At 37.1% G+C, this 21,369-nt stretch overlaps 2 protein-coding genes across 6 annotated transcripts; both read right to left on the bottom strand.

The window, feature by feature from the left end:
• Nucleotides 1-61: 61 nt before the first annotated feature.
• LOC109094309 (phosphorylase b kinase regulatory subunit alpha, skeletal muscle isoform-like) lies at nt 62-14,717 on the bottom strand. 5 transcript variants are annotated; one of them, XM_042728274.1, is made up of 34 exons: nt 14,659-14,717; nt 14,043-14,178; nt 13,297-13,455; nt 12,722-12,769; nt 11,708-11,876; nt 11,076-11,158; nt 10,882-10,962; nt 10,181-10,279; nt 9,932-10,078; nt 9,774-9,827; nt 9,537-9,659; nt 8,934-9,029; nt 8,727-8,834; nt 8,527-8,605; nt 8,299-8,433; nt 8,036-8,145; nt 7,718-7,862; nt 7,548-7,626; nt 7,290-7,453; nt 6,357-6,527; nt 5,643-5,731; nt 5,407-5,552; nt 5,169-5,322; nt 4,915-4,994; nt 4,746-4,824; nt 3,929-4,058; nt 3,724-3,825; nt 3,488-3,603; nt 3,302-3,340; nt 2,911-2,955; nt 1,471-1,632; nt 1,284-1,337; nt 972-1,172; nt 62-877 (listed from the first exon to the last, which is right to left on the bottom strand). In XM_042728274.1, the coding sequence occupies exons 2-34, from the start codon at nt 14,118-14,120 to the stop codon at nt 704-706; spliced, it is 3,699 nt and encodes a 1,232-aa protein (XP_042584208.1). In that variant the 5' UTR covers nt 14,121-14,178; nt 14,659-14,717; the 3' UTR covers nt 62-703. The 5 variants fall into 5 exon arrangements, with proteins under 5 accessions (XP_042584208.1, XP_042584207.1, XP_042584206.1 ...); XM_042728273.1 differs by lacking the exon at nt 14,659-14,717 and adding an exon at nt 14,297-14,652; XM_042728272.1 differs by lacking the exon at nt 14,659-14,717 and adding an exon at nt 14,378-14,652.
• Nucleotides 14,718-18,104: 3,387 nt separating this feature from the next.
• LOC122137999 (liver-expressed antimicrobial peptide 2-like) lies at nt 18,105-19,959 on the bottom strand. The gene is made up of 3 exons (XM_042728271.1): nt 19,777-19,959; nt 19,164-19,333; nt 18,105-19,071 (listed from the first exon to the last, which is right to left on the bottom strand). The coding sequence occupies exons 1-3, from the start codon at nt 19,843-19,845 to the stop codon at nt 19,032-19,034; spliced, it is 279 nt and encodes a 92-aa protein (XP_042584205.1). The 5' UTR covers nt 19,846-19,959; the 3' UTR covers nt 18,105-19,031.
• Between the last annotated feature and the right edge of the window lie 1,410 nt (nt 19,960-21,369).

Below are 21,369 nucleotides of genomic sequence, written 5' to 3'. Positions count from 1 at the left end.
GTATGGCTTTGCTCTTTTCTTATAGGAAACAGCAAAAATCCACAAATGCCTGGGTAATTCAATAAGTAAAATACTTTTATTTAAATTTCATTTTCATTCAGTTGTAATTTTGTAAGCAAAATAAATAAGTTACTATCCCACATTGGCTTCCTTAAGTGCATGCAAACATCTACTACTGGCTGGTAACAGCAACAAATGCAAGTCTAAAACACTAATGTAAAATACCATACACAAGTAGGCACCTGTAAACACACTACATTCTTATCTTAGCAGTATATCTCTTCATTTGCATTGGCAAACAAAAATCAAAAAGAACAAAAACTGAGTTTCATGCTTAATAGCCGTTAGTCAGGATAGACATGATACTGAATTTTACTCAAATTTGCCTTTATGAGCACAAACTTACAATCTTGACAAACAACACTGCAATACATTTCCATTCTTCACAGCCTTGTCAAAAATAAAATGTGTAGCTACCCTGACTAAGGTCTATAGAAAACCTAAATTATGACTCTTGAATGGCAACACCATCAAACGGTAAACTACCAAAGCATGTGGTCAATAAGTTTATTCATTTTTGTTTAAAACGGTTGCAGATTTTGCTTTCACACTCAAACTCACACAAACACCTAAATAACTGCTCTAAAATAGTGGTCTCTTTCTCTGTACAATAAAAACTATACTATTTAAAAACTTCATGATATCACTGTACAGTACAGGCGCCACTAGGCAGGAAGTCCTGGACGTAGATAGCCACAGCTTTAGTGAGGTAAGTCATGGAGCCAAAGCGACCGCTGGGTGCAGTGTCATACAGGAGCCGGCAGATTCCCGTAGAGAGGTCCTTTTCTAAAATACTGTCCTCTGCACCAAGATCCTTCTGCAGCAGCGAAAGGAAATTAATTAACATTTGATGATAATAAATACCAAGTGAAATCATGTTACTGAAAACATTTCAGATAAATACACCATACCTGGTCCTTGTAGAACATGTCATTGGCAATGTGAACTATCTTCTCTATGTGGATGATGCTGCCAACGCTCTGAATGTCCACATCAGCCAGCATTGTAAGTACCAGGATCCCTTCGACCAGCAGCTGCCTATATTCAGGCTGAGGGACACGGTTCAGCACCATTTCCACATGTACCGCAAACTTTATCTCACCCGGGGTCATCTGGAGAGAGGGAGAGATATAGCGGTGGGGAGGAAAATTTACAGTCAGTGAGAGAAAGCAATGAGAGGAACTGGTGAAATGATTTTTAAGACACTTTTAATGGTCCTAAACCTCTCTTGTAGTAGAAGATGGGAGCACAAAGCCTTCTATTGAAAGGCCATGACACTGTGGGCAAAAAACAAACAAACAAAACAATAAATGAATATAGTGCACTCTTCTGCATAAAAAACTTATACTATGTGTTTTACAGTCTATTTAATGTTATTAGCATAACAATTTCCTCTCAAATTCTTCCAACCTTCTGCAGAATCTTCCAGACTTTTTGATAGAAGCCTACAGGAACTCTGTTGAGCGCACCGTCAAGCCTTCTTCTGCGCAGCCACTGGCCCTGCCGACTGTCCCGGGACGCACCAACACTGATTGAGCTGTCAAGTGCATCAATTGAAGGCATCGGGCACCTCTGTAAGTCACATATTATTAGCACAGGTCAATAATCTGTAAAACCGCTTGGTAGTAAGACATACTAGTGATGCACCTTTAAACAACAACATTATGCCTATTAGGCAACTAATAAAAACAGCTGTTGACTTAAGAACTAAATTACAAGTAGGACACCCATTTGCCTTCAGAACTAACTAATTCTTGCATAAATGTGACCGTGGACCACAAAACCAGTCATAAGGGTCAATTTTTCGAAATTGAGATGTATACATCATCTGAAAGCTGAATGAATAAGCTTTCCATTGATGTATGGTTTGTTAGGATAGGACAATACAACTATTTGAAAATCTGGAATCTGAGGGTGCAAAAAAATCAAAATACTGAGAAAATTGCCTTTGAAGTTGTCCAAATGAAGTTCTTAGCAGTGCGTATTACTAATCAAAAATTAGGTTTTCATATATTAACAGTAGGAAATTTACAAAATATCTTCATGGAACATGATCTTACTTAATATCCTAATGATTTTTGGCATAAAAGAAAAATTTATCATTTTGACCCATACAATGTTTTTTTTTTTTTGTTTGGCTATTGCTAAAAATACACCCCAGCAGCAACTTAAGACTGGTTTTGTGGTCCAGGGTCACAAATTTCATCCAAGTATTGAACAGTGCATTTGTATATTGCGACACTACTCAAGACATGAAGAAAATGTATATCCGTTTTAAAAAAAAATCTGGTGACTGGGAAGGCATGTGACTTCATTCTGGTGTTTAGTGACACCAAGTTTGACTTGGTTTAATAACATGGTTAAGGGAAGTAACATCCTGGTATATGGGAACATCATTAAAGAAATATGTTGGGAATGTGGAGCTAATGTTATAATCTAGTTTATTATAATAGCTTTGTATTTCTTGGCCAAAGAATGTGTGCAGAGATTATGTATTTTTGTAGGCTGACCCAAAAGTTATAATCACAACTTGAATTTTGAAGCCTAAATACAACTGCCAGAAGTAGAAACCTAAACATAGAGTAAAAATGAACTACATCACAGTCGCATGACCGAAATTCTTTCAATCTTAATTTAAAATCTACAAATGTGAATGTTTGTGTTAGAATAGTTTGCAAGGGTGCAATAATAAACACAGAGGATGTGTTGACTAATAAAAGGCTGACTAGTAGTGAGTCGGTAAGTTTTCATTTTCAATGCTGAACAGGTAAATCTACTTACTAGTCTGCCTTTTATTAGTTTATCACACCTGTTTACCTGTTCAATGTCTTTTAAGAGCCGAGTACTTACCTCTGACTCCATGTGCTCTGTGTCAAAGGATTGACCTGAAAATGTCTACAAAGGGAAAAGACAGACAGCAATGTGGGTGGTCAGTTTTATGAACTTCCTACATGACCTAAAAAATATTTTAAGCCTCATTCAACAATTATATTCACATCACCTGTGGAATTAAACACATTGCCAAGCACCTTCAGACCCCATGAAACCTGTATATTCTCCTTCTTGTGACACACAGATTCAAACTTCAGATGTACCATGGATTTCCTCCCACAGCATTACGATAATCAACCCACCAAATTAAGCAACTAATGTCAGTTTGTATCTTGACTTTGAGTGTCTGAAGTTAATTTGAGATTAGACCCATACATGAGACTGAGTCACAGCTCATAAGACACATCACCTTACTTTGGATCGACCATGACAGTCGACGTTCTTCCAGCTGAAAATATTTAAAAACTATTAAACACATAGAGTCATGACATATATGGTCACTATAATGTTCACACAACTTAATTTAATTGTGCCTTTGTAATATCTGGCCTCTGTTATGTTTTTGTTCCTCTAGTCTGGGTGTGTGGTCACCTACCATCTTCATGTCACTCTTCAGTTTGCTGATGCCTGCACGCTCACTCTTGGTAGCACCAACATTGCCGACCTCGTGGATGGAGATAACAGGACTGGCGCCGGGCTCAACTGAACGAACTGAACAGCCAGCATGCACACATCCAAAACCAAACCAATCATAAAAATATTAGCTATCAATGCTAAACTTGTATTTTTACACAAACTACACAACACAGTAACTCTCATGAAGTCACTCACCACTTCTCTCAACACCAAATTCTTTGCCACTCAAAATGTTGTGGAGAAGATTCTTCAACTCGGAGGGACTCAGTTTCATCAGACTCTCAGTTGCCTCTTCACCTTTGACACACATAAGACATATTTATTTGCTTAGAAATGAAAAGCACATTCTTAAATTTCCTAAAATGCTCTATGAATACACGATGAATGATAAATGCAGTACCCGAGCAGTTTAGAGACTGGGCAAGCTCAGTAGCCATAACTTGAATGATGAGACCAATCCTCAGCCGAAACATCTCACTGAACAAACTGGGCTGTGTTCTGATGATCATTGCTAGGTACACTATGATCTCCTAATGCATACACAAAAACAAACACTTGTATCGAAAACAAAAATGATCTCACACAAATTAAAAGATCAAAAAACATTTGGTAACACTTTAGTACAGGGACCGAGTCTTACTAATAACTAGTTGCTTATTAGCATTATTAACATATTGTCTTTGTTAGTATTTATAAAGCACATATTCTGCATGACCATATTCTACATCCCTAATCCTACCCAAAACCTAAACTTAACTATCTTACTAACTATTAATAAGCAGAAAATTAAGAGTTTGAGGAAAAAGTCATAGTTAGTGGTTAGTTAATAGCGAGACTTGGGGCTTAAAATACAGTGTGCCCAAACATTTTATAAGCAAGGCCTGAATGGAAGCTGTATGTACAGAATTTAATAGAAAGCTTTATAGAATTTGAGATGTTTATGAAATATTTTGGCTAAATATGATGAATCTGTGCACCATCGATATGAACATATTAGTCTCATAAAGTTTAAAGAAAATAATTTTCAGAAACTACTGTTCATAAGTTTAGGGTTGTTAAGATTTTTAATTTTTTTGAATGCATTTCTATGAACTAGAAATCTTTTGTAAGAACATAAATGTCTTTACTGTCAGTTCGCATCCTTAATTTGTTACTGTATTTTACTGACCCCAAACTTTTGAATGGTAGTGTCAAATCAGTGTATGTTTGCATGTAACCTGTGTGAGGATGGCAACAGTGATGTTGTTCTCGCTGGCTTGATCAATAAGTAAGGCCAATTGGTCAGGTGGCAAAGGCCTGCAGAGAAACATCCAGATAACCCACATGCTAACAACATAGTACAGCATTTTGTTGCCATCTGCACTGTGAATGACTATGAAAACTCACGCAGTAATGGTCTTCTCTCTGGGCTCCGGTGGTAAACCCACGGTCAAGTGCTTTTGATGGGCCAGCAAATCTGAGCAGGCCTACAAACATGACCATCAGGCAAAATACAGAACAATTCACGAAGGAAATACAATATAAACACATCCTGTGACAATCTAACAAAAAGAGCATATGTAACATTTCTTGGATAAGAAGAATGCAAATATCAGCCGGTGTTATAGTTTCTTTTCCACAAGCTTGCATTTAGATCTTACCCAGTCCAGTTCCTCCACTTTCTTGCAGAGCACGCCTGAAATCATACGGATGAGATCCCAGCAACGCAGATCTCCCGCCTTCTCATAGAGCTCCACCAGCAAACTCTTGACAGTGGTGACTTTCCCATGCAGCTGAGTGTCCCAGTCCATTCCCCTGTGAGAACACACATTAGACTGAATACAAAAAAAAGTATAGACAACTCTTATAACTTTGATTCAAATCTGGCAGTGGACTTACTTGTCTTTAAAAAGGATGTAGAGGATGTCGGCCTGGTCATGAAGGCTCTGAGTGTCTTTTAGCGCCTGGACTAGACCACTGTAGTCAATGCCACCATGAGTGTCCCGAGGCAGGTTACACTCAGAGGACACAAGCACCTCGGGACTCTACAGAGATCAAGGAAACATATTAAAAAGGTTTCTGTCGTCTCAGTTTTGCATTTTTAAAAGATCCTTTGTGTGTGTGCATATACACACATGACTTCTGTGTTGTCCTGGGAAATCTTTTAGATTAAACGCAGGCTGAGGGGAGTGGAAAAGTTTATTGGGAAGATACATGTTCACATCTGAAAACAGACAAGAAACCAAGGAACAGAAAAAGACAGGAAAAAAATGAATGGAAATGTATAAAGACAAATGGTGTACTCTTTCCCTTGTTAGACATATGCCCTTATTGATTTTGTGTTGCTATCGAACTACAGTTTCTTTGTTTTTTTATGCCTCTATTGTTTTTTTAAATGGACAGTTCACCCAAAATGAGAATTCTGTCATCATTTACTCACCATCATGTCATTCTAAACCTGTACAAATTTCTTTCCTCTGTAGAAAAAAAATATTGTAAGAAATGTTTTGCTTCGTCTTGTCTGAATGACATGGTGGTAATTACATGATGACAGGAAAAAAGAAAAAAAAAGCATCAGGTGTCTTGAACTGCTAATCTGTCAAAGCACTTGATGTAACCTGGCCACATAAAACTATACAGTTAAGCTTTTTTACTATTTTAATGTAACATCCTCTCATGCTTACATCTTTACAGCAATGATATACAAGCAAAAAGACCAAGCTAATCAATTTTGTAATTCATTGCTGACCAATTCCATTAAAGACTAGTTGTTGCATCCCTAAATATTACCCTTCAACAAGTATGATTTCAGTTTGAGCACAGTAGTGGTCGATATTGGTTCAGCTCACTGTGGATTTGGAGCTCCTTGGCTTTGTTCATGAGAGACACCATCTCACATGTCTTAGTGGCTGCAGCCTTGAAGCGAATCAGTCCTTTTGCCTGTGCCTCGACTCTGAGCCCCCGCTGAGGCACCGCTGCAGTCAACAGCTGGTCTAGGTATTGTGCTAGATCATCTGTATCTGAGAAAAAAGGGTTAGGAGTCAGGATTTGAAAGAAAGACATGAGAAAAAGAGAGTTTGTTGGATTGGAGGCGACAATAAGCAGCAAGACATTCAGGGAAAACATTTTGCAATGCACCAAACTAAAGTGCTTTTGTGACATTACAGCCTACAGTCCAAGTGCAAATGCATTCCTTAGAGAATAATTCAAGCTTGATAAGCCAGACTGTTCATGTCTAATCAATCCTCCATTTCATTCCTCATCAGAAATGCCATAGATTCTTGAATAAAATGCAAAAGAAATTAAGCTAAAAAATGCATACATTTTGAGCAACATGATGCTGTGTTCACACTGCAAGTGCTCATTGCAAATGATCAACTTAAAAATCACAAGGATAACACAACTTGCAATGATGGCAGAGAAAAAACCAGAAGAGTCAAAAAATTCTTCATTATGTAAACTATTTAAATCATTTAGTTACAAGGTCTCCCTAAAGACTGGATTCGAAAAGATCAAAATAAATAACATTTGGGAACGTTTACGCTAAAGATGTAGTCTATACCTAAAAGTAAAGTAAAATGCGTAAAAGAGGAAAATGCAAATGATTCATAATAACTAATATAATAGAAAACACAAAGAACTAAGAGTTTATCAATGGGAGCTATTCAAATCAAAACCCTACATCAAGGACTTCATCTCCAAAATTACCAACATCAGTATTTGACCAATTCAGAAGTCATCGTCAAACAAAAACTCTTCATCAGAATATTATTTCCCCTTACCATCACTGAAGCTCAGGTCATGCACAGCACCTCTAAAGCAGCCGTCCTTAACATCATCATCTTCATCCGAGCCCCTATTGGAGCGTGTCTTACCACTATCGAGGAAGCTCAGATGAGCACAACAAGACGTGGTCAGGAACTCAGATAACTTGCCGGTCTGGATCCTAGCAAAATTGCGAGCAGCAAGCAAGTAAGCTGAGACTGTCCTTGAAAATGTATTGTTGATCATTACATTTATTTATAGCCTCATTGTCTGACCTTGCCCCTCCAAAGTACCCATCCTGTAGTTTCTTAAGGGTAGCCAGCACAGCAGGGTCCAAGTCTGTGTGTTCATGGTCTAAGAGGTAACACACAAAAGAACTTCACACCTCACATCTAGCATTTTTTGAGATGACTCCACATTTTCAGAGGTGCCAGTTTTCACTCACTAAGCATGGTCTGGGAAATGGGAAAGGTGACGGTAGGACGGCCAGTCATCCTCCAGCGAGAGGAGAGGTAGGACAGGTCAGTCCGCAACATTTCCACGATCATCTTGTTGTCCAGAGCCAGATAGAACTGCTGATGATCTATGAACTACAGGGAAGTAACAAACACAGAGAAATTAGGACAAATAATGTGAAAAGACTGAGAGATTTTGAAAAACATTTGGCATTTAGCATATATTTTAAAAGCTGTGACCATTTTTCTCTGGCTTTCTGTCTCAGCATAAGCCTCAAACATGCCAATTTCAGCACATTATGAAGAACCTGAGGTGTGAAGCTAAAGATGGTGTTGCGGACGATGTAAAGCTTGGAGGTTCCTAACACGCCAATCCTACGGTAAGGTCTGCCGGTTAGCCCCAGTCTCTCATTACGCCCTAGAGAAAGATAAACACACACATGTATCCTAATTACAATTTTTTCAGCAAAAAATAAAAAATAAATTAACAGCATTGTTTAAAAAATAATAGCATGTTTTGCATTTCTTCATACTAGTGTTAAGTGAGACCTTATGATGTACCAGTTCCTACCTAATCTAGCATAAATATGGCTGAGAACTCGAGATGGTTGCACTCTGATGGGGTGGATGTCTGCCACTGTCTCCACATCAATCCCATTCTTCTGCAGGAGTGCCTTAATATCCTCATTCTCAGCAAGGATGGACACTGTCAGAACAAAATGCAAACATCAGGGTAAATTTCAAACATGCAATACATAACATGGAATCAAGTGTAATTGTTTAAAAAAAATGTTTAAACCTTGTACAACAACATCTGGTTTAGGGATGGTAGAGAACCTGCGGTTTAAAGGGTCTATCTCTCCAGGAGCCAAAAAACCCTGAAATGGAAAGGACGAGAGAAGTTTGAGGTGTTTATCATACTTTCACATATATAACTTGGTACAAAATCAAATCTTTCAAACAATAGGTATAGCAAATACATGACCTTTAACTTCTCACCTCTGCTAAAAGATTGCCCAGGACATAAAGGGACTGGCCCCACTTCAGAGGACACTTTCCCATTGGGATCCTCTCCACCGTGTGTGGATTAACATACTCTTCATCCACCTGAAATCATTTAAAACGTTAATCCAGTGATATTTCATTGCTATTCAGATTTAAAAAAAGAATCAGATCAGTTTAATTGGTTATTTAGGAATCTCTCACCTTATCTGGAGGAACACTATAGAGTTCAGGCAGCAGCCGTATTCCATCTTTCTGTTTGATCATGATACCTTCCAGAGCTTCCCGATACTCCTGAACCTGAGAGGACAGAAATGTGGAAATCCAACCTGCCTGCATCTGCAGCACACATGTATTTTTAACCTCTAGAAAGTCTCTCTCAAGCTTTGTCTTGTCTGAAATCTCTAGACTAGCTGCCAGAAGGCACCAGTATTCTAAACTACATGAGCTTTACAATCTGAACAGACTCCAAGTAATTACAAAACTGTGAATCATACAGTAAACTCATGCAAAGCCAAATAAAAACCATGTGTGTTCTAAAATCAGTTCTTTGGACATGTTTGATATCATGCGACTGGATGGAATTATAGTTTAATGCTTATCATACACAAGACCATTTTCTGTGAAATCTGCCTAAAATCTGTATATTTTGTGATAGTAGTATCTTTAGCCACATGCTGAAACAAATGAAAATTAAACAACATATGCAAAATATATTGTAATCGGTTTGATAAGAAAACATCTTATCACATATACATCACTCATATTTCCAGAATGAGACTGGCTAAAAATTCTGGATGAAATTACCTGCTCTGGACTGTTGTTAAAGATGCCGTCCAAGATCAGGTAGGTCCAGAAAAGTGGCCACTCACATTCAATGTTTTCAAAAAGTTTCAGCTCTGCAGATTCATAGTACAGCCTGTTAGGGTCCTATTGAAAAAAAAAGAGGACATGTATTTTAAAAAGTAAATTCCAATTAAAAAGATGAATTTAGTTTATTAGAGACAGTTTATATATGTATTAAATACTGTGTGATGTACTGACTTCTTTAGGAGTTTTGTGGCCATCTCTAAGGAAACGACAACAGCCATATCTTCCCTACAGACAAAAAGAGATGCAAGTGACAAATATACCCCATCCTACAGTGAGAGACAGACAGCTGTTAATAAACAAGTTCCTCATGTCTGAGATCAAGTCCTGACCTGGAGCTTGGAGATGATTTCCTCCTTAGTGATATTGACTAACTCCATGTCTTCCACAGCAAAAGCTGGATATGAAATGATGGACAGGAGGCCAGCATCCACCTCTTTAGATGTTGAAGCTCTGGGCAACATGGAGCTCAGAATGGATTGAGTGGAGATGGTAATCATTTTAATATTTTTTATCAAGTCAGCTGATGATGAAGCACATGCATAGGAAAATTCAGAGCACTACGACATCTATAGCCTCACCTGACAGTGCTGTATATCATCTGCTAAGATATGAACCACAGAGTCAGGTCCCCCTTTGGCCCCAAATAGATTCAAGTCATCTAGGGCTTCGAGCGCTGCCTGCAATTACAAAGGGTCCATTCAGGGGCTGTTACAGTATTCTGTCCTGGCAAGAATCTCAATTCAATGGTCACAACAAAGCCAATATTCATTCAGTGTGTGCACTAAAATCCAGGGCCACAGAAAACAAATTAGGCATAAGCTACTCTGACCTTTACTCTTATTTTCTGTGTTAAGATCATTGAGGCTGCCACAATTTAATTTTTACAGATTTTCTAAATTCAAACCAGTATTGTATTAATTCAATGTTAAGGACTAGTTCCCTAACTTAAGAATGGTACTCAGACTACTAGGACAGAGAAAGAACAACTAGAAGCTTTCTGCTCTGAGCGAAGTGTCACAAGAGGAACAAACAGTAATGACACAAGCTGGCAGGGAAAGCTGGGAAGTAACAGTAATACCAGAGAGGCCATGTTGAGGTTACATTGGGTCACATTAATATGCAGTGTTCACGAGTGCACGGCATGAACACCCCCTCCCCATCATGGCAGTCTGAGAATTCACAGCTCTCAGAAGAGGACTGACAACATTAGGTAGAAGTGTGTGAGTGTGAAAGAAAGAGAAAGACATTTCATTGGTCTTTTTTGTTTCATTAAACTCACTTTAGCCATCCCGATTGAGCTGGCATTAAGCTCGGGGATCCCCTGATTGGTTTTGTCTCCTCTCTCCCACATCCCATAGTCCTGAACAATCATAGGAGAAAATGCCAGTTAGAGACACAGAGTGTCAATTACAGACTAAAATGACTAAAACACACAACATATAAGGCCTAAGTGATCGATATTAAGTGACTTACAGCCACTTTGTATGCAGATTCAATATAAAACAGCAGATTTTGGACCACATCCACCTCGTCCTGAGTGTACACAATGTGCAGCCCTAAAAGGACACAAGACATGGCAAAGGATATGTGGGAGAGGATCCATTAATGCTAGGCTCAGTAAGCTAACGGTGTCCAATCAGATTCCAGTATTTCTATGACTAGTTAGACATAGTTAGTTTAGGGCTGTACAATCACAACAAAAATCCTAATGGTTGGTTATTTCCCTTTAATTTTGATTGGTTTTGATCGTTATCAGAATTAATGATGCAGGTAACTAAAAAATTCAAATTCTGTCAATCTGTTTGATTAATCCTAAAAATATTCCATGTGAATCGAGTGGATTGAATCGATTGCATTGTGCTTGCTTTGTTCTCATGGATCAAGCAAGCTGAGTTTGAGCCTCAGTCTACCATATTTGATGGGCTCCATGTGTGTCTATTGATCAAAGTCTATATAAACTTTATTATTTATTTGATTACTTGTGCAAGCCTACTAAAGACTATATGACATGGACAAAAAGAGGAAAAAGGAAGAAAACTCACACACTTTTAGAGAAAGATGTGAGTGCCCATAAGAGGCGAGCTCTAAAGCGAGACCTGGAGTACCTGAGGCAGTCATCTGAGCCAGGAAGAGAAGATAGACTGAGGTAGCGTCGAGCTGGAGATGCCCCCATTCACTGTCACCCACCACAGTGGCACAGGTCTTAGTGTTGTACTTGGCATGGAGGCTGTCCAAAGTGCTCTTACTGTATTTGAACTTCTCCACTTTGTCCAGCTGCATTGATAAAATGTAAGAGGACAAGAGAGAGCACTTTAGAGCACAAAAGAACACTTCAGACAAAATATAATAGACAAAGTGACACACAATTGAAGTGGGTGCGTATGAGACTGACAGATTGCATAACCATGTACGCACATTTGTATATTTTTGTGCACATCTTCACATACACTACAGTTCAAAAGTTTGGGGTATGTAAGGTTTTGTTTTTTCTGAAAACTTGCTAATGCTCACCAAGGCTGCATTTATTTGATCAAAAAATACAGTATAAACAGTAAAACTGTAAAATATTATTATAATTTAAAATAACCATTTTAAAATTTAATATATTTTCAAATGTAATTTATTTCAGTGATGGCAAAGCTGATTTTGCAGCACCATTACTCCACTCTTCAGTTTCACATGATTCTTCAAATGATGCTGATTTGGTGCTCAAGAAACATTTCTTATTGTCAATGTTAAAAATAGTTAACTGTTTAATATTTTTGTGGAAAGTAACACATATATTTTCAGGATTCTTTAATAAATCTTAAAAGAACAGCATTTATTTGAAATAGACGAAAATACAGAATAAAATTGTTAATTTCTTAAAAAAGCAAAAAAAAACTTTCTGACCCCAAACTTTAAAAGGGTAGTGTTTACATGCATGTTTATTGGCTTATGGCCTTGATTACAGGCAGATAAACAGAATGGTAAATAAAATGTAAATTAAAAAGGAAGGTGCTATAAATGCATGTTTTGGAAATGTACAGACAAGTCTGGCTGTTGTATTTCTTACTACTGTATCTTTTTTATTTGTTAAGCATGTAGTGTGGAGGCTGAGGGTTAATGGGGGGCAGTACCTGTCGCATGATGCACTGAAGAATTCCCCTCATTAACTTCACCACACTCTGAAAGAAGCAAAAAGAAATCAAGACACACAGACTGCCTCCAAAAACAACACTTGGAAACACATGTTCAACTGTGACCTTTCAGCTCTTCATTTAATAGCACAGGCAAGAGTAACATGACACTTCAGAGCCAATGTAAAGAGACAGATACACTGACACATACACACAGTCATGAAAAGACAACTGACCTTCTTTAAAAAAAAAAAAAAAAACATGCATGGAGGTAAATAATACCCTACAGTGGTGAATATTTTGGTATGCTCTTAATGTAAGATCATTCAAATGAAACAACATTTGCCACATGTGCTCATGTGATCAGAAATATTCATCCAGCAGACCCTAATGAGTCTGTGGGTTCTTTCTGGATTTTGTATAATATGTTCTTCTCATGAACAGATGTTGTTACTGTACAAATATCTTAAAAGCTGTACTGTGAATTAATACTAGTACTCAATCAGTTCATTCAAGTTACATCAGAATCAATACCAACGCACTGCCAAAAAAAAAAAAAAAATCCCAATTTGTACCTGCTCAAGCTCATAGGCTTTAGCCTTGTCTTCATCACGGTCTGCGTTCTTCCTGTAAGCCAAACTGAGAGCCCAGACAGACAGGATGCTGTAGACATTGTCCCTCACCCAGGCATCAGGCTGCTCTTTGCTTGCTGGTAACAGACCTGTCACTGGGTCCTACAAGTTAGCAATACAGCTAGATAAAAATATCCAGTGCTCCAGGTACTGCACTATATGTATAATAAATATGCAAGCATTACTTTTACCACATAAACACAAACACACATACTATATACTATAACTATGTGTATATATATATAAAATATACTATTTATAAAACTATATATTATGTAATCTACCATTAAAAGTTTGAGGCTTAATTAAGCTTTATCCTCACAGGATTAAAAGGTTACTAGGGTTTTTATGTGGATAAAATAATGTACCTTCACAAGGGAAAACTGCCCATGAAAATAAATTCAAACGTAATTTCTAATATATTTTACATACAGGACTATTTAAAAAGTCCCTTATGCTTATGTTGATGAAAACTACAATGAAACAAGGAATATTGTGAAAAAAAAATTTAATAGTAAGTTTTTAACACAACACTAAACTGCACTAATCTTCTCTCTGCATGAATAAAAATCCAAGAACTATTCCAGATCAAAAATATCTACATATAAAGAATGAAGACATGTTTAGTAAAAACACAAACTACTTAGTGAAGCATCAACAGTTGTCCGTGTAGAAATGCAGACACTCACTTGGTGACGCAGAATAGTCAGATTAACGATCCGCGCGTAGTTGTCAAGTTTAACTCCAGAATTGCTGCGACTCCTCATTTTAGTTCTGAGCAAGTTTGTGAAAAACTTTTATGCTTCAAAAACCGCCAACATCCTCCTGCAATAAACCAATATGAATAGTAAAAAGAAGCGGTGAGCTGGACGAACATGAAACCAAGTTGTCAGACGGCTGCATGGTGTTTAGAAACGCTCGCGCTGCATGACCAAACACTGACTGCAGTTTCTCTCGCAGTGTGTTTACAATACGTGCTTTACTACGATCAAAGCTCGCGTAGATTCGGTGAATATAAACAAACCTGATCACGTAAAGGCAAAATCCGGAAGGAAAGTAAATTGCTCGTGCACACCCGCGATTATACTGAAACCAGTTACAGTCCGCTGCGAGGATCTTCCTGCTTTTCAAAATAACATACTGTAGCATGCATTCATAGCGACAAACTTTTTTTAAAAAGGAAACCCGTTTATGAGCTAGTCTGAAAAAGTTTAGGGTGATGTAGTACGGTCTTAAAAACTTTAACCTCAAAAATTACTAATAATACACAGCGTGTTAAAATAGAGAGGACATCGCGTTCCTTACGTCATCTGCGTTCATCTGCATCCGTGTATCCGTATTTCTTTTGCATTAACATGAGGACTCTGTCTAATGATATTTGGACAAACAAAAATATAGATTTGGCTTTTTTATTATAGGCTACCGTTAAAGAACGAGAGTTAAAATTCACAAATAGATTTAAAGTTTACAAATTGAGTTTAATAATTTAACTGATCCAAGAAAGAAAAAAAATGAATATATATTGTTAATTCATTTTAATGAATCAAACCCCTGACAAATTATTTGTTTTAATTTATGTCACTTAAATTAAATTTATGTGGGGTAACTGGTTATTTTCTTGCTATTATGATTGTAGCAGTAAGTACACTTTGTAAATCATCAGTCCTGTGTCTAATTCGTAGTCATAGTTTTCTTGTTTTGAAAGAGGAAAAAAAAAACACATTATGAATCGGTTTTGCACAAAAGTCACCAAAAGCGCTATGTATGTACTTTTTTCCATCAGTAATATCATTAGGATGTGTCTCGCACATGTCCACTCAGTGGCAGTATAGTCACATCTTAACATGTGTCTGAGACAGATTTCCAATCATTACATTTACTTGAAGAAATAGTTTATTTGTTCATTTCTTTGTTTGCTTACATCTCATCTTGTATCCTCTGAGTTTCAAGAGCTATCTGATTTGTTCTGTCTGCTCCATTCATCATCTCAGAATGTCACACCTCCTCCCTCTCAGCTCTAGTTCTGAATGGTGATTTGTATCAAAATAATTTTGGACATTTGGACATTTTGTCTTATCTTTCGCTATCACAGCTAATCTTGGCTTGTTATTTTGATGTGTATACCTATACTTATTTCTGAAAAGTTATAATCACGTTGGGATGTTTAATATGGTTCATTTTTAAAAATCCTTGCCTTTTTACATAAAAAAAATGCAGATGTGGTCTAAAAAAGGGAGAGCAAAATGTATACTATATTTACAGAACAACCTGTACACTTTTCAGTTTAAAACTGTAATTTACAAAACAAACAAACAAAAAAGCCACACCACCTTTAATATACACTGACATCATCATAAGGTGGTAAAAAGAAAGCCACATGACAAATCAGATTTATCAAATTTCCACAAACTTAAGTAAATGCATATAGTGGTGTGAAAAATTGTTGGCCCCCTTCCTGATTTCTTATTTTTTGCATGTTTGTCACACTTTAAAGTTTCAGATCATCAAACTAATTTAAATATTAGTAAAAGATAACACAAGTAAACACAACATGCAATTTTTTTTAAATGAAGGTTTTTATTATTAAGGGGGAAAACAAAATCCAAAACTACATGGGCCTGTGTGAAGAAATGTTTTCCCCCTAAACTTATAACTGGTTTGGCCACCCTTAGCAGCAACAACTACAATCAAGCGTTTGCAATAACTTGCAATGAGTCTGTTACAGCACTGTGGAGGAGTTTTGGTCCACTCATCTATGCAGAATTGTTGTAATTCAGCCAGATTTTTAAGGTCATGCCACAGCATCTCAATAGGATTTAGGTCAGGGCTTTGACTAGGCCACTCCAAAGTCTTCATTTTGTTTTTCTTCAGCCATTCAGAGGTGGACTTGCTGGTGTGTTTTGGATCATTGTCCTTCTGCAGAACCCAAGTTCGCTTCAGCTTGAGGTCACGAACAGATGGTCGGACATTCTCCTTAAGGATTTTTTGGTAAACAGCAGAATTCATGGTTCCATTTATCACAGCAAGTCTTCCAGGTCCTGAAGCAGCAAAACAGCCCCAGACCATCACACTACCACCACCATATTTTACTGTTGGTATGATGTTCTTTTTCTGAAATGCAGTGTTACTTTTACGCCAGAAGTAATGGGACACACACCTTCCAAAAAGTTCAACTTTTGTCTCGTCAGTCCACAGAGTATTTTCTCAAAAGTCGTGGTTTTCGTCTCGGAACTCTGCCATGCAGACCATTTTTGCCCAGTCTGTTTCTTATGGTGGAGTCATGAACACTGACCTTAACTGAGGCAAGTGAGGCCTGCAGTTGTTTGGATGTTGTTGTGGGGACTTTTGTGACCTCTCTGATGAATCGTCGCAGTGCTCTTGGGGTAATTTTGGTCAGCCGGCCACTCCTGGGAAGGTTCTCCACTGTTCCATGTTTTTGCCATTTGTGAATAATGGCTCTCACAGTGGTTCGCTGGAGTCCCAAAACTTTAGAAATGATTTCCAGACTGATAGATCTCAATTTCTTTCTTTCTCATTTGTTTCTGAATTTCTTTGGATCTCGGCATGATGTCTAGCTTTTGATGATCTTTTGGTTCTACTTTGTCAGGCAGGTCCTATTTTAAGAGATTTCTTGATTGTGAACCGGTGTGGCAGTAATCAGATCTGGGTGTGGCTAGAGAAATTGAACTCAGATGTGATAAACCACAGTTTTAACAGGGGGGCAAACACTTCTTCACACAGGGCCATGTAGTTTTGGATTTTGTTTTCCCTTAATTATAAATACCTTCATTTAAAAACTGCATGTTGTGTTCACTTGTGTTATCTTTGACATATTTAAATTTGTTTAATGATCTGAAACATTAAAGTGTGACAAACATGCAAAAAAAAATAAGAAATCAGGAAGGGGGCCAACACTTTTTCACACCACTGTACATAAGGTGCACAGTGTCATACACACAAACACAAAACACCATCATGGTAACACGACACTAAAATGATGCAATAAACATTCATTTAACAACATAAATTGCAACATAAACTCTACATGAAAATAGTAAGGGAACTTACCATTAGCCAATTAACAGTTTTTGCTTTGACATTTTTACAGTCTTTAAAATTACAATGATTTTTTACAGTTTAAAAAGAGTATTATTTTTCACTGCACTTCATGAGTATGGTATGGTCACCAATCACTAACTAGGGTTCAGTGAATTCCAGAGTTCTTTGTCACTCAGATTGTGTGTGAACAGCACACCGAGTCTGAGTGCTGAGCTGCTGCTCAAAATCTTACATAGTTCACCATATGACTTCATCTGTCGTGATCTTAATATCTCTTGCTCTATCTGTCTGGCAACAAAATCATCAATGTCTAAATCCCAGAAAATAAATTGCCATTTAAAAAGTTTAATTTTACTTTTGTTGTGTATGTTATCATCTCAGAATCTGATTTATATGTCTCTGAACATTAGTCCCCTATCTGCACTGCACATGCTTGGCTAACCTCTTTGAGGCCAAATGACTGCTGTGTGCTGCATGTGTCTCTGGTCTCAGCTCAGAAACCCTGATCACACCACAGAGGCTTGCATCACAAATCTATAACAGTGATTGACGTCCAGCTATTCAGGCTAAATTCACAAATGTTTACATTTTTAAATGCACTATAGAATGAAGTATTTTTCCTGGAACTGCAGAAAAAGTGCATTGAACTGTGCAACTGCAAATGCAATAAATGGAGTTCATGACATAAAAGCCATTTTCTCAGAACATTTTTATTTCCCTAAACCCTAAAGTTCACTCATATGAGGCATGCACATATAAAGTTACAGTACAGTAAATATAACATATAAATCTTATATAGTCTTATATAGTCAGATACATTAAAAAATTAGCTTTAAATGAACTGTTTAGTCATACAAAATGAAAAGAGAAATACAATAAATAAGTAGTCCCATACTGAAACGATGCTTGAAAATCCTGATCTATGAGATGAGGTGGAGACACTTGTATATAACAACATAAATACTGACAGGTAAATGAGTCTAAAATTAAATAAAACAAACATGAGGAGGCAAATGGTTAATAATATCTAGGCACAATCAATAATGGCAACCTTTGCACTTTCTCTGTCCCTTTTTCTCCAGACTAGCTTTGGTTTAACGACATTTGGGTTGAGCTAAGGCACTAGCAGACACGTTTGCCTACACTTGCATATATAGCTTACAAGTAACATGATCTAATACAGCAGACCAGTTTCCATGATTGAAGATGAGATGAGCTATTAGTGCCAAAGGCTATACTCTGCTCTATGGACATCCAGGACAGGGACTGGACTTAATCTGCTTCAGGGAAACTGGCCCCAACTACTGTATCACCTTCCCAGCACCACCTAAAATATGTCTATCAAAAAACCCACTCATAATGCTTCTTGTATATAACACTGTGCAGGTGGATCATGAGGTTTATGTTGATCTCTCAAAAGAGTCCACATGTTATATACCTTATGATAAGCAAAATCTTGCAGAACTTTACCTATTGCCTCATTTGTGGCTTATACTACATGTCAAACTGATGATTAACTGCATTGCTCTTTCGGTTGCCTCCTGCTGCTCACTGAAACAAACTCTCGTCATGCATGATGGTGTAGAAACGTCACATCAGAGAAGGAAGGAGTCTTCATTTTAGGAATTAATCGGCTGGCTGTAGGAACAGTGGCCTTTCCTGTGGAACAAAATAAAACTTGAGAATCGGTTCTTACATTTCTTGTTTAAAAAATATGTTTGAAAGTATTGTTAGCAGGACAAAAACTTCACCTGCATATCCCTGTCGAGCACTCGTAGTTGTTCTGGCAGTAGGCACCGTGAGGTTTAGTACCCATGATCCTCCATAACGGGGTCGTTCGAGCTGTTCTCTTCAGTGACCTTTGAACTTCCTGCACAGAAGTTGAAGGTGTGTCCAACTTTGGCACAGGACTGCAGGTCACCTGAAACACACACTCTAATAAAATGCTATATCTGTTTCATGAAAGAGATAAAATCCTAAAACTGTCTCTTCATAGTTTATGTAGTTATGCTTTACTAAATTGACTATTAGTTAATAGTATGTCCTTTTATTTTCTCAACAAAATCTAAATGAATGAAAACAAGTAGAACTAAAACAAAATTATATTTTTTTACAGCATTGTGGCTCCTTTAAAATAGTTCCACTTTAAAATATAATATTTAAAAAAAAATTAAGCAATAATATAAAATTATAATACTTAATATAATTTATTATCATAGTATTTTAGGTCATCTAAAGTATTTAAAAAAAAAGATTCCCAAGTGAACACATGACATAAATATCAAAAGTCAACCGTTTACAGAGCTGTGAACAAATTAGTTTTTCAAATATTAAAAATAAGAAAATTACAGTTATCATAATTACCTGCTGGACAAGCACCAAAAACACAAGGCACCAGGCGAGAAGAGCCCCTTTGTGATTGTGATCCTTCATGCTGAATGAGAAATGTTTCAGCTGCTGTAACACTGACCACAGAGACGATGTACTGTCTTATATACCCTCCAGTCAGCAGAAGAGAGACTCTCCCTCATCCTTTTCTCTCTCTCTTTCTCGTTCTCTGCCTCTGTCTCTCTGCTTTTTCATTACCAGATGTGGCACATGTTTGCTAAATGTTTGTGATTTGGATAAGCTGTCCTCTGGGGCTCTGGGTGAGAATGCAGCCAGAGTTGAGAGAAGCAAGGGATAAGAAAGAACAAGAGGAATGAGGGATAAGAACAAAAATCACTCATATTTTCGACATTGTCAGAGTTCAGTGATGTTTTACCAGAGTTTATTGAACTGTTCATTTTAGACAGCTATGCAGTGGTATTTACAAATAGAAAAAACAGGTTTAAATATGTAGTTGAGATTCTAAGGCCATCCTGTTTCTTCAAAGTTCCTTTGACATAGTTCTTCTGTCTCCCTTTTATCATATACACATGTGTAGGGGCCTTGAAAAAGAACAATGGCTGATTACAGGATCTGCTGTGTTTTAATGAGGAATAACAAATGGACAAAAACACAATGGAAAAAAAAGTCACAGCAAAAATGGCAGCGGGTCAGACATGAGTCGAACCACTGATCCAGCTCAACACAAAGGTTCCACACTGACTCATGGTGTTTACTGGAAATGATGCTGCTTATCATCTTGGGATTGTCAGTTCACGTAAATAATACCCAGCACTCTTTCATAAGCTGGTGGCCTTGTTTTACACATTTCTAGCATGCTCGCTGTATTGCTCATAATATTGTGATAGAGCTCAAGGTTGGAATTATCAAGGTTCTGCGAGTTTCTTGAGCGAGAAGCAAACATGATTTGTTCTGATCAATGTTGCATCTAAATCTATATTGGTTAAGTGTTTATTGTGGTCAAGCGTTGCATTCTGGTCACCTGACTACTACACTTTGAGGACTGGCCTTTCTTCTTTATGCTTGTGGTGTTTACACTTATTTCAAAAATTGCTGGTTTTAATTAATACCTTTAAAAAAATGTACCGTGGTTTTCACAAAAATATTAAGCAGTGCAACGGTTTTCTTCATTGAAAATCATATAAATAATGTTTATAATTTATTTTAATTGATTCATTTATATTTATGTTTATGATACAGGGGGAGAAAAACAACAAACAGACAATGCTGGGTAGAAATGCTGAATAATACAATAAATATTTACTCATATTAAAACAGAATGTAAAACACTGAAATAAGAAATGTTTTTGAGCACCAAATAAGCATTTTGGAATGATTTCTGATGGATCATGTGACCCTGAATACTGGAGTAATGGCGCTGAAATTTCAGCATTGCCATCACAGGAATAAATCACATTTTAAAATACATACAAATAAAGAACAGTTATTTTAAATTGTAATCATATTTCACAATATTAAATTTTTTCCTATATTTTCAAGCATCAAGAGATTTAAAAAAATATATATTATAAAGTCTTACCGACCCCAAACTTTGAACAGTAGTGTATA

Source organism: Cyprinus carpio, chromosome B7 (genome assembly GCF_018340385.1).
Source record: "Cyprinus carpio isolate SPL01 chromosome B7, ASM1834038v1, whole genome shotgun sequence".
NCBI classification, from domain to species: domain Eukaryota; kingdom Metazoa; phylum Chordata; class Actinopteri; order Cypriniformes; family Cyprinidae; genus Cyprinus; species Cyprinus carpio.
The sequence above is the reverse complement of the archived record's forward strand: the minus strand, read 5'-3'. Positions and strand labels throughout refer to the sequence as shown.

Bases quoted from the DNA above. Each gene is read 5' to 3' on its own strand.
- LOC109094309 (XM_042728274.1), bottom strand. From the start codon at position 14,120: ATGAGGAGTCGCAGCAATTCTGGAGTTAAACTTGACAACTACGCGCGG. The intron at 13,456-14,042 runs GTGAGTGTCTGC...GCTAACTTGTAG, and splicing joins TGACTATTCTGCGTCACCAA to GACCCAGTGACAGGTCTGTT. The intron at 1,633-2,910 runs GTAAGTACTCGG...TGTGACTTACAG, and splicing joins CAGAGCACATGGAGTCAGAG to AGGTGCCCGATGCCTTCAAT.
- LOC122137999 (XM_042728271.1), bottom strand. From the start codon at position 19,845: ATGAAGGATCACAATCACAAAGGGGCTCTTCTCGCCTGGTGCCTTGTG. The intron at 19,334-19,776 runs GTAATTATGATA...TGTGTGTTTCAG, and splicing joins TTTTGGTGCTTGTCCAGCAG to GTGACCTGCAGTCCTGTGCC. The intron at 19,072-19,163 runs GTGAAGTTTTTG...TTTGTTCCACAG, and splicing joins TGCTCGACAGGGATATGCAG to GAAAGGCCACTGTTCCTACA.